Below are 13287 nucleotides of genomic sequence, written 5' to 3'. Positions count from 1 at the left end.
ACTCTGTTCCTAGCTGTATAAACTCCTGTTACGGGTCTTGGTGTTCACAAAGTACATTTGGAACCAAAGGAGAACATGGCTGCTGGGTTTGGATGATGTGCTGTCCTAAGTGAACCCACCTCCTATTCAGGGAGCCGAGGTGGGAGTGAGGCTGTGGACGCGTCTTAAGCCAGGAAGTGAGGATGACTTTAAGGGAGACAAGCTCTCTCATTACAAGCCACTCTGCCTTGGGCAAACCATACTTCTCACCGAGAAAGTATGGATTTTCATCTAGAGAAAGAGGGAACCTTCCTACTCTTGAGAAGGCAAAGGACAGACACATCAGCAGTTTTTAAAAGACATAGGTTGTTATGTTTGTGACTCTGTAAACCCATCTGATTCAGCAGGAAGGATTTTCTTACAGAGGTAATGAGGTCACGTGTGGAATATATCAGCAGCAGATTTCAGAAGAGTGCCCTATAGCTTATTAGACTCAGCAGCTAGGATGTTCTTGAATCAAGCAAGACACTAGAGAGTACTTACCTTCTTTATAACAAAAAGCATGAGGATGTTAAAAAATCATCTGTCCTACTGATAGTTGCAAACTGGATTAAACAACCAATGTTTTCTGTAAGAATTTTTGGACCCAAACTCTATCACTGTCTTACAATATCTGAAATAAGTTTGAGTGGTTTTTATCAATACACTTACTGGAGAAAGAGGTACTTCATAATGACAATCGATAACAAAAGAGTTAAATCACAAGTGTTTGAAGAATCAAGTGTGTTATGTGTATGTGCATGTACTTAGTACTTTCTGGATTTTTCTGGCTGCTGCCAGAACACATCTAATGAACAAATATTTCTTGGGCTGTTTGCTTTTCCTAAAAGATTCTTTGGGGAATAACACACATCTTCAAGAAGAACCTTACTTCTCTTTGGCTCTCTATATTGGCCAAGTGGAGACGCAAAACCCAGATCCAAATATATTTGATTAGAAGTTTTCCTTAGCCAAAGTATGAGGTAGGTGAAATGAGCCTTCAGTTTTCCTTAGGCGTCCTTCCTTTTAGATTCCTCCACTGCGCTTTAGATGCCCAGAGGTTTGTATACTATCTCCTTCTGTTTACAAGTTCAGTTTCTGACTTTCCCCATTCTCCCACCATCCTTTGTCTACTGTCACCCCAGAAACCATCAGTTCTTACTTCTCACTACTGTCCCTATGGGTAGCTTACATGACTGATAATCAGGAAATCAAGCTTACTCCTCCCTCTTCTGCTACTGGCCAAACCGCCCCCCCCACCCCCAAATCACACCTCTGCTGACGCCAGTCCTTCTGCCTGGAAACACTTCTTCCCAACCCTGGATTTTGACCACCTCCTATTCATACTTCATGGGCCATTGCTGATACCTAGCCTTTCACAAAACTTTACATATTTTCTCTAGTAGGGGAAATGATTTTTCCCTCTTTTGAAATTTCAGAGTGATTTGTTTATACTCTTACTATCTTTTGTTTGATAATATATTTTTCCCTTTTCTTTTATGAGTCCCTATACTGGATACATAATAAAAGAACAACCCTATTGGATGCTTCCTTCCTCACATGAGTCCTGTCCTAAGAACCTCATAAAGCCCTTCGCTCAATAAATAATGGTGGCTGTTGTCTCTTCCAGAGTCCTCTGGTTGGAAATTGATAATCCAATTAAATTTGATTAAAAAAATGGCTTAGTGCTCTGTTTTTCAATCAACCATGCCCAGTGAAAAAAGAATTCCATCGCCAAAAATATTTATGACATACTCTGTATTCTCTTCTGGTAGTTTATAACACACAAACTCACATGGAAGACTCTGAGAAGTTCTGTTTCATCAACGCTAGCATTTGCCAAATTTATTTGATCACATAACACCCATTTCATTGTTGTCCTTTTAACTCTACAAAAAATTTACCTGACAGTGATTGGACAAATACTGTCTTAGGAGTTGTATTTCTTTGCTGTCACTAACACCTTCATTCTAGAGTGACAAAGAGTATAAATAAATATAAATAAAGAGTTATATTACAGGAACAATCTGGTGGAAATCTGGATATCTGGAGCTTCTCAACTCTTACCATGCATGTAATCATTTGTCCTCTTTCTTTATAGCAAATTTTAATAAAAGCATCATTATCCCTTGGATTTGGACCCAGAATTATTATCTTTTGAACCATGAGAATTATAAAAATAGAAATATAGTTCACTAGGCAAAACTGTCTACATATTAATTAACCATATTTTCTTTTCTTCTCCTCATCCTCTCTCCCTTCCTCCCTCCCTCCTTTCCTTCCTTCCTTCTTTCTTTTCTTTCTTTTTCTTATGCAAATAACCAACTGAAATATCTGAAAGTATTTCCATCGGAAAAGTCTGGATGATGTCCACATGAGCAGTTGGGGTCCATCAAATTATCTGACTTTGAAAATTTGGACAGTTTTGGATAGTTTTGATTACAAAGAAAGCCTGTGATTAGGTTATAAATCATTGGGCATCTATTACATAACATTATCAAAAGTGATGAACGAGGGAGGCAATCACGTTAACTAAGTGCACAGAATTTGAGGTCAGAGTGATACATCCAACTAAACTGTGCTCTTGAGCAAGTTGCTGAATCTCTCTGGTCCTCAGTTTCCTCAGCTACAATGTGAAGATATTAATGGTCCCTTACGAGGGTGCTGTGAGGTTTAATAGGTATAGTGGTTAAAAGAATGCTTAGCATATATTAAGTGCTTAAAAAAGGTTCGCTATTGTTTTAAGAGTGCATAAGAAATGGGTTTTCATTTCAGCCATGTCCGATATAAAGCAAACTGGAGAAAAAAATTTAAAGTTTTATTATCCACAGTTAAAAAGCAGACTCCATTTCCCAGAATACCCTTCTTTGTGTGAGTCTGGGTTAGAAGAAGCTGAAAGAGAAACTGGCATGAAATTTGGAAGGCACAATGGAAGCAGCATCCATTAATCTGCAATTCTTTTTGCAATCAGATATGGTGACAGAGGCATAGGCCCTTGGCAGGTTCTAGATTGCCTTGCTCTCCTGAGCTCTATGCCCATTTCTTATTTCCAACTGTTGGACCTGTTGACCGCCAGGAAACTTAGATCCACTACCCAGTGTTTGGCTGTGGTCCTGTAAAGGAGGAAGCTACACAGAGGCAACAGTATCTCATAGACATCTTCACAAATTACCCCTTTATAGTTAAACTTACCTGGCTGTGCCTGGCTGCTCAGATTGGTGACTGCTCTGATCCTCCAACTCCTCTTACGGACCTTCACTTCCAGGGCTCCTCCTGCTGTTGTTTGAGTTCAAACCTATTATCCGCTAACACTGCTTTGCTGATTGGACCTGGCAACTACTGGTGCCAGAAGTGCTTCCAAGGAAGAGAATTTTAAAAATGGAATCTGGAATTAGTTCTCCAATATGACTAGACTTAAAGGCATTAATGACCAGTAGTAAGTGGGACCCTGGTCATCCATGACATACAGGGGCAGAATGGTTATAAAAACTCTCAACTATAGTTACCTAGAGTGAAGTGCCTAGAGAAAGCAAGGCCCTAGGTTATGAAGTACCTGCTGCAATATAAATTTTCCATAGAAACAAAGAGAATAAGGACCGTGGGGTTGACTCATTGCTTCTAAATCAGCTGGAGAACTTACAGCAAGAGAATGATAAGCCTGGGGTTTTACATTCACAGCTCAAGGTCTAAGTTGGGAACCAGAAAGCTTTTATGACTGCCTTGAAATAAAACCTTTTAAACTGTAATGCTGATGTCCTACCATCTGTGATGTCTTCTAAATCCACATCCAGATTCATATCCTGGAAGATCCAGAACCAGGTAAAAAGTATGACTTTAAGGTGTTACCATACATGCCAAAGGAATTGCAGGATTTCACCAATTCACATTAACTGAAACCCAAGATATATGTACGAGACTGTTTCTTAATGGTGTTATATTAGGAAAAAAGGAATACAATATTCTATTAACCTAAATGTTTTTGATATGGGTTCACTAAGCAGAGATTCTTGATTCAAAGTGTAGTTCACACGTCTGGGAGTAACTAACAATATGACTGAAAACTGGACCCAATGGTGGTCTGCACTGAACGAAACTGAGATGTCAAAACTTCCTTGCTATAATGTAATAAAGAGGAAAGTATACACGTGTTTAGAAAGACAGTTTTTAAAAATATGATAGATGTGCTCACTAATGTACTAAACACGTCCCCGAAAAGGGTCCAAAGGGTATTCCCTTCACCAGGACTTGAAAAATACATTGGTGAAGGCAGTATTGGAATCTTTAAACAACTTTGTAGTAGCTACTCCCTGAAAATCAGAAATGGCATTGGGAAATGCTGCCATAGAACTGAGCTCCTTGAATTTAATGAGAATGATGGAATTCTACAAGGGTATTTAAATCCCAGGGACCAGATGGGAATGGTTACCATAAGGGGCAGCAAAGTCAAACGGGTAAAGGCAATAGTTTGACCTGCAAAGATTTTTGGTATTGCCTAATTGATCATGGAGTCCAGAGTACTGAAACAGATGAGCATTCTACTAAAGTCTTACTTGATTTGTATAAGCATTTAACCTCTAGAGTTAGTGAAAAGAAGCCTGATTTGAACCACCACATCAGGGAATTACTTTCCCTTGATCCATTTCCATATGAGAGCAGGTTCACAAACCCAGAACTCTCTGAATAAAGGGGAGGCTGGATCTTTTAGAGGAAGGATTCTGCTATGCCATCCAAAATTCATACTGTAAATCTACCCTCTAGTCTTCCCTGATGGGAAATGTGTAATGGCACGAGGGAAATACTGACTTTTTGATGACTACTGGATTACTGGCTCTGAGCTGATACTAGTTCCTGATGACCCGAATTGCCTCTGGAGTCTCGTAGTCAGAGGAAGAGCTTATGGAAGTCAAACATTTTAATCAAGTTTTTGCTTAAATCTGTCTCATAGTGGACCAAAGAGTCCCTGAACCTACCCCATAGTTATTTTCTTAATTCTGAAAGGCTTATTTGGAGTACAAATACTCACAAACTGGCAGAACTCCTGCTCCCCTTGTTGGTTCCACGATCTGTAGAATGAGGGCTTTTACAGTAGTAATGGCAACAGAAGCTCCTAGAACTGCCTCTACATACCAAAATGGGAAATTAAATCAACACTTCATTCATTGAGAGATTTGAGAATTATTTCTACCATGAAGGATTTTAAGGATGAAGGAAAGTTAAATCCTCTTTTTTTTGTTATTGTTTTTGGCCTATAGTCTTGTACAGACAGAAGACAGATGGATTTTGGAGAATTACACTGTATTATCACAAATTTAATCAGATGGGAGAGTGAAAAATTACATAGGAAGAGGAGACATTCTTAATCCATCCCTTGATTCCTGAATCCATGAATTGGTGTAGAACTACCACCATTTATCGGTTGGTGAATTAGGCCCTATACAACATCTTAGAGGACCTCTAAAATGTTTTCACCCAGCTGATGCCAGTATTGATTATTTGGGGGAAAAAAGATGTTGCATCATTCTGTCAGGCCACCTGTTTAGGGTGATGGGGAACGTGGTAATACCAGTGATTCACGTGAGCATGAGTCCACTGCCACATTTTTTTAAACTATAAAATGAATTCTCTGAACAGAAACAATATCGTATGGAATACCCTATCAGTGAACGAAGCATTTGGTAAGTTCATGGATGCTATTTTGGCAGAAACTTTGCAGGCTGGGAAGGCAAATCCATAATCAGGGTAAGTGGTTATTTCTGTGAGAACAAACCACTGCCTGTTTGGTGATAAAAGTGATCTAATGTAATCTTACTGCAATCAAGGCGGTGGGCTGGTCCTTCCATAGAATGGTGCCAATGTTGGGATATAATACTTTCTCTGCTATTGTTAGGTTGAGCCCTCAGTAGTGACTGTAGCTAGACTGGCCTTGGTGAGTGGTAGTTCACATTGCTGAACCCACACATAATCTCCAGTCCTGTCACCACTGTCTCTGCTCCTGGGCTCACTGGGCAAGGACAAGGGTGGCTGATGAAAGAGATTGGCCAACGTACACAGAACCCATCATCGTATCTAACTGATGATTGAGTCCTCTCTCCTGAGGATGCTCTTTGGTGAGCAGTCAAATGGAATATATATTATTCACATATCTTTTCCTCAGAACTTCTTTGTCACCAGTTTTCAAACCACGCTCCTCCCAAGTCCTTGTCAAGGCAGCCAAAACACCTTGATTACAGTAAGATTATATTAGATCACTTTAATCACCAAACAGGCAATGGATTGTTCTCACAGAAATAGCCACGTACCCTGATTATGGATTTGCCTTCCCAGCCTGCAAAGTTTCTGCCAAAATAACATCCATGAACTTACCAAATGCTTCGTTCACTGATAGGGTATTCCATACGAAATTGTTTCTGTTCAGAGAATTCATTTTACAGTTTAAAAATATGTGGCAGTGGACTCATGCTCACGTGAATCGCTGGTATTACCACGTTCCCCATCACCCTGAACAGATGGCCTGACAGAATGATGCAACATCTTTTTTCCCCCAAATAATCAATTCTGGCATCAGCTGGGTGAAAACATTTTGGAGGTCCTCTAAGATGTTGTATAGGGCCTAATTCATCAACCAATAAATGGTGGTAGTTCTACACCAATTCATGGATTCAGGAATCAAGGGATGGATTAAGAATGTCTCCTCTTCCTATGTAATTTTTTCTTTTCTCATTCCCCTACTATCTTACCTAATATGTGTTGATACTGGTTGATTTTATATTTCAACAATTAAATTAAAGGATATCCAAAGTAAGGGACAGTCTAGAAACAAACTGTGCCCCGTATGAACATGAAGGTGAAAATACTAATGAGGGAAGGTGTCAAGAACTGTGAAGACTTTGAGGCTTTACTCTACTTGCAATCTAGCAAGTTGGCCTGTCACACTTTCAGGGCAGAAGACATAAAATTCCTGGGTTAAAGACAAAGGACTTTATTACTTACGGCAACAGCAGTAGCCGGAGAATCAGCATTTTCCTGCACCGGTTCCCTAAGCCCTAATTCCCACAGGGTGACACGAAGAGAGCCAGGCGGTACCTGCGCATGCAGTGAACTGTATTACAGGAGAGGGACCCCAATTTTAAGGAACCTGAAACTTTCATAATGAGAAATAAGAATGTCTGCCCTTTGCTCCAAAAAAGACGCTATCTTTACCTTCCAAGGCTATTCATGACACAAACATCCTTTAGAAGACACTCCAGAACAAAAGCAGACAGTGCCAAGACATGTGGAAATGTGAGAGACTCATGAAGAATTGCCTCCCAGCAGGAAGTTTCACATATTTTATTGAAAAATCTAAGAAATCATGTGAATCATGTACAATATTTTCTCACAAGAAAACCTTTAAGCTGGTTTTTAAACGTTTCATAGAATTGTAAAACTTTTTAATTTTTAGAAAGAAAAAACACAATGAAACTACCACAGTGTTATAGCTTTTTGTTTTTCCTTGTTTCTAGGGAAAAGACTGAAAACTAGTAAATTTTCTCATTATGATTTGTGAGGCTAAGTACTATACTCTTTTATAGATCTGCTAAAAAGATACAAGGAAATGAGGGGATCAACGCTTTCTTTGTTCAAAATATTTTAAAAAGCTAAAATCTAATGACAACATGTTAAAATAATACACATTTTTGTAGGATGTTACCATTTCTATAACGGTTTCTCTACACTATATCAACAGTGCAATGGTGATTCAGTGTAAATCATTACAGTGTTTCATTGTTACAATACTTGTGTTCAAGTACATGTTCATGAACATGATCAAAGTCTCTATTTTGACTTTTCTTTTTCATTATTAAAATAAGGCTATAATTACAGTAGAATTTTTCCTATGGATATCTCTAAATCTGAATGCAATGCATAATACATTCTCTAAAAACCTGTTCAACACTATGAGGTTTGTTATGTTGACACATCTACTGCAGATTACAGAAAATGGGCTAGTTCTGCATCAGGATACCAAAAAACAAAAATGATTTCTCTCCATATATAACTAAACTATTATGCTAAATTAGTATACATTCTGGATAACTCAATGGTATTGTCAGGGAGAGAGTAGCATCTTAGAGACAGCCCTAACTTAAAAAAATGGGTTTTTTTGTTTTGTTTTTTTAAAGCCTAAATATCTTGGTTTTTTGTTTTTCCCTTTTTATTTTTATTCTGGAAACTGGATCCAACTTATTTATATAAAATTATTTATGAAGCCATATAGTATAAATCAAAATGTTTGTAGAACCAAAACAAACACCATATTGGATGTGTGGCAGGCAAAAAAATAAATTAATTTGATTAAATTATATGTAATCTGATAATATTTGGTCTGAAAAACATGCTAGTGTGTGTGTTTATAAATAATGTAATTGCAAAGAGCTGTTAGCCAGCCAGCCTGCTAGAGGTCAACTCTTCTGCTGCAGCTTTTGGGCATAGAAGTCCCTGCACGTCTCACAGCAGCGCTGATACCACCGCATGTCCTGACAGAGGTTCTTCTCACGTATCACCCGGCAGTACACAGGCCACTGATTTCCCAGGCACTTGAAAGTCAGAGCAGCTGTGAAGCAGAACACAGGGAACTAGGTGTCATGAGATAAACTAGGTGTCATGAGTAGAAACAAAGAGCAATCACTTAAGTTGGGGGATTTTGTACACACACGTTGACTCATGTATATTACCTCACGGAGCATAAAAGATAAAGAAACACACACACACACACATACCCTATAATAAAGGAGTAAAGTGAATGAATAATGGTCTTACTCATGAGCTTTTATAGACTTATTAAAGATAGATTTCCCAAATCCAATAAGTCTACTGCAAATGGCTTTTAAGTTTCCATTTCATGGCTTCCATTTAAGCTTCTTTTGGATTTTTAGTTGAGAAGATTAAAAAGAAAAATGAATGTGTTCAATATGTCCACCATTACGAGAATACAAATTAATAAGTATTGTTATGGATGACATTGCAAAGACATAGCGAAACAAAAATCTGCTCACACTTATTTCACATTCCTTGTTTCCTAGATAGCAGACATGTCTAGCTGGGATATTTAAGAATTGCAATTTCAGGCATCCTTAAAATCAAAGCTGATTATCAAAAGTGACTAAAATTTATAGCAATAAAGTGCTTGAAATGAGTTCTTGGTATAAAAAATTCAGTCATGTAGATTTGGCCCCAGTTTTTCTGAAGAAATAGCGTGTTCTGGCATGTATAATAAAAGACAGTTCTGCTACAATTGTTCCTTTTGCCACTATTCTAGTATGATTCATTAATTTATGTTTAAAAACCTTAAGATTTTCCAACCACTGTGCTTCTGTGCTTGGGGATGTGCCTTCAAGAACAAATTAACAGAGAAAATGGAGTTTTAATTAAATTCTGCTTTTAATTCATTATTTTCTGACACATGATACTTCAAGAAGGACTCCAAATAATTGTTGGAGAAAGGGATTATGCTGTTTCTGAATACAAGGATTTAGAGCATCTGCTCTAGGATTGCTTAACTTTTTGTCTTAACTACTTTTAATTCTACTTGAACTGATTATTTCTTAGAAATGTTAATTATTTGGCTTAAAAAAGAGAACTTTTATATTTCCATGAAGAACACAAACTTTTCCATTTGATTGAATCGTATGCCTGGAAAAGTATCTATGACAATTTAGCTCCTTGCATTTTGGCAATATTATTCTGTATGATTAAACTGATCCCCTGGAGATTATACATACAAATTGAAACTGAAGGTTTTCCCCCCTGGTAACCATAAGTTTGTTTTCTAGATCTGTGACTCTATTTCTGTTTTGTAAATAAGTTCATCTGTACCACTTTTTTAGATTCCACATATAAGTGATATCATATGATATTTGTCTTTCTCTGTCTGACTTATTTCACTCAGTATGCCAAGGAGGAAAAGGGGGGAGGGATAAACTGGAATACTGGTATTGACATATACACACTACTATATGTGAAATAGATAACTAATAAGGACCTACTGTATAGCACAGGGACCTCTGCTCAATACTCTGTAATGACCGATCTGAAAAAGAATCTAAAAAAGAGTGGATATATGTATATGTATAACTGATTCACTTTGCTGTACAGCAGAAACTAACACAACATTGTAAATCAGCTATACTCTAATAAAAATTAATTAAAAAAAAAACAACTGAAGGTGTTAAACATATATTAACCCAGTGACATCCAGGCAGCAGTGCTATTAAAAGCCACTAACTGCCACAAAAATAAAGGCTAATTCATTCATGAATATTTGTTATTCAAATGCAGGATACATATACTTAAAATACATACTCTACTTCTTGATGATGTATTAGATTAAATAGCAGGAATTGAGAATATATGTGAAAGCATTTAATAACATAAAAACTATGTAAATCAATGTTACTACTATTTATTTTTATTTAACATTATGTCCTTAAAGATGAAAAAAATGGTACTTCTTGTTCAGTGGTGTAGATACATGCATCTGTTCTCCTTGAAAGTGATTTTTTTACTCTTTGTCTCTCCAAAGGATAATTTGTACCCAGGATCACAAGGAAGGCTATTAACAATGAAGAGATCCAAGGTGTACACTACAACCTCATCTTTCCACAGACATTACCTTAACTGAGGGCTCTGCCATGGGACTGGTCAGAACCAAAAATATGGTTACATCCTTCAACCCTTTATAGGATGACCTTGGGTGGTATGGCATTCATATTTCCAGGGCCTGGACCTGAGTAGACAGCTCAGGAATGAAAATAGTTTAGTCTTTAGGATTTTTTACCCATATGATCATCTGGACTAAACTATAGTTGAATAGATCCAATTTAGTCAGAACCAAACTAATTAGTATAGATTGATAACTAAGCTTTAAAGTGATATGCAAAATAGAAGAAGCCATGATCATTTCCATGTTTCTCAAAATCATCCCATTTTTGGTCTGCTTACCCAGCCTGGGTGATGTTATAGTATTTACATTAATCTTCTCATTGCAGGGCTGAAGGTGGCATGGCCTGTATGCTGCAGGTTTTTCTGAAGAAAAACATTCATTTCCATGTCTTCCTGTGATCTTATGCATGCACTGAATAACACGGGACTGCATTCCTTTGCCACAAGTAATTGAGCACTAGGAGAGATACAAGGTTTTGTTAAATGTTCTTTTTGTTGTTTCCTTTTTCTAGGCTGTGAGCCACCTTCTCCTTATATTTGCTAAAATTGAACATGAGCCACAACATCCAGGGTTAATGTAAAACATGGGTCAGAAATGTTGTTGCTCATAACTTGGGCACAGTGCTGTTCAGAATATCTAGCTGACTTAAGGCAGAGCTTTGGACAATGAAGGACATAGGCGATTAAAAAAATTTACAGCAGAAATTAACACAACATTGTAAATCAACTATACTTCAATAAAATTTAAAAAAAAAGTTGGAGAGTATGACTTGGGAAAAAGAGTGGGTGATACCAGTAAGTAATGAACTTGGGCGGACAGTTTTAAAAGTTTTAATATCCAGTTTGCACAAATAATTGATTCACTGTTCTTTAATTTAGTCATTGATGCTCGAGAGTTAGATATGCCCAACTGTGGAGCCAGATCCTCGTTACAGCCTTTCAATGTACTCATCCACTCCATTTGCTCTGGCCTTAAAATGTTTATCAAGAATATCAACATGAAAAAAAAAAAAGAATATCAACATGTCTGGGGGCTTCCCTGGTGGCGCAGTGGTTAAGAATCTGCCTGCCAATTCAGGGGACACGGGTTCAAGCCCTGGTCCGGGAAGATCCCACACGCCGTGGGCCGTGGAGCAACTAAGCCCGTGCGCCACAACTACTGAGCTTGCGCTCTAGAGCCCATGTGCCACAACTACTGAGGCCCGTGCGCCTAGAGCCCATGCTCTGCAACAAGAGAAGCCACCACAATGAGAAGCCTGCGCACTGCAATGAACGAGTAGCCCCTGCTCGCTGCAACTAGAGAAAGCCTGTGCACAGCAACAAAGACCCAACGCAGCCAAAAATAAATACATAAAATAGATAAATTTATTTAAAAAAGAATATCAACATGGCTTATCAACCTGATGTGTTATTGAAATAACTGCTATGACTTCGCAGATTACATGACATCCAAAATTGTGCAAATAATATTTGATAATATGTATTTTTCTAATAAGATACCCTTTTAATGGATTCCTGTATTTCAGCTAAATGTAGTTTGTCTTCATTTGTAAGATATTTCAGAGAACATATTTAACTTACAATGTTTGTTTATTAAAGAAGTCTCTTGGGTCCATATATATCACTAGATTTAATTTGTTACACAAATAAACTGATGTTGAGTTGAATAAGAAAATACAATTATTATATGGTATCAAAATTACATGTGGGAGAGGGAATGTTCTTGTGTTTCTGAAAATAGTAATTATTTATTTACTAGTTATATTATTTTCTATGTGGTAAAGATTTAGCCATATCTAGCTAAACAGTTCTAAAAAACTTAGAACTCTTTATAGAGATGATCTCGGTGTATTCTATTTGAAAATTGGTAAATACTTTCTGATTGTCACCTTTTAGATATGCAGGCACAAGGTTTGTAATGCTTGTTCCCCTTTGTATCTGACCAAGTCATTGTTAGGACTGCATTTTCTTTGTAAGAATTTTCAGTTCTTCCTTTACTGTCATCTTGGGTCCCCTGCTCTTCTTATTTTCATTAGCACAAGAAGCATTCTACACAAACCCTTGACACCTCAAATCTGTCTGCTCCTGTTCACTTTGTCTTTAGTTCACAGTCTTCCAGTCAATCCCAAATATTAACACAGAATATGTATTCTTTTAAAATTGCTTTATGTATATATAAAATCTCCTTGGAAAATACTTCAGTTATTGAGTTCCCCATTGTCTAAGAGATAAAGCCCAGTATCCCCAAATCTCCAGGCTGGCATTTATCTAGCTCCTCAAACAACTTTCCACCTCTCTGCTTTAGGGATCATTTGCTCTATAAAACACTAATCATGCCCATGCACTTTCTACTCTCACAATTACAACTGTGCCTAGCCTCTTTTCAAATCACAATCTCAAATCCACTACTTCCACGAAGTGGTCCACGATTATCCCAACTACTCATGCATATTTATGCTTCAAAACCATATATCCATCCATCTGAAGTTACCCCTTAGAATCACTTGGAGAAAAAAAATTTTTCACTATAGATTTTTTTTTTTTTTTTTTTTTTTTTTTTTTTTTTTT

At 37.4% G+C, this 13287-nt stretch overlaps 1 protein-coding gene across 1 annotated transcript in view; it reads right to left on the bottom strand.

Annotated features, from left to right (window-relative positions):
• Positions 1-8161: 8161 nt before the first annotated feature.
• ADAMTS19 (ADAM metallopeptidase with thrombospondin type 1 motif 19) overlaps positions 8162-13287 on the bottom strand; it is a 307854-nt gene continuing 302728 nt past the window's right edge. The window contains exons 22-23 of the mRNA XM_024123327.2: positions 10999-11176; positions 8162-8611 (exon numbers count right to left, since the gene is read on the bottom strand). Coding sequence (XP_023979095.1) covers positions 8460-8611; positions 10999-11176 — 330 coding nt within the window. The 3' untranslated portion in view covers positions 8162-8459. The remainder of the gene's footprint in view (positions 8612-10998; positions 11177-13287) is intronic.

Source organism: Physeter macrocephalus, chromosome 8, assembly GCF_002837175.3.
Source record: "Physeter macrocephalus isolate SW-GA chromosome 8, ASM283717v5, whole genome shotgun sequence".
Classification (NCBI taxonomy): Eukaryota; Metazoa; Chordata; class Mammalia; order Artiodactyla; family Physeteridae; genus Physeter; species Physeter macrocephalus.
This window is presented reverse-complemented; position numbering and strand designations above follow the sequence as displayed.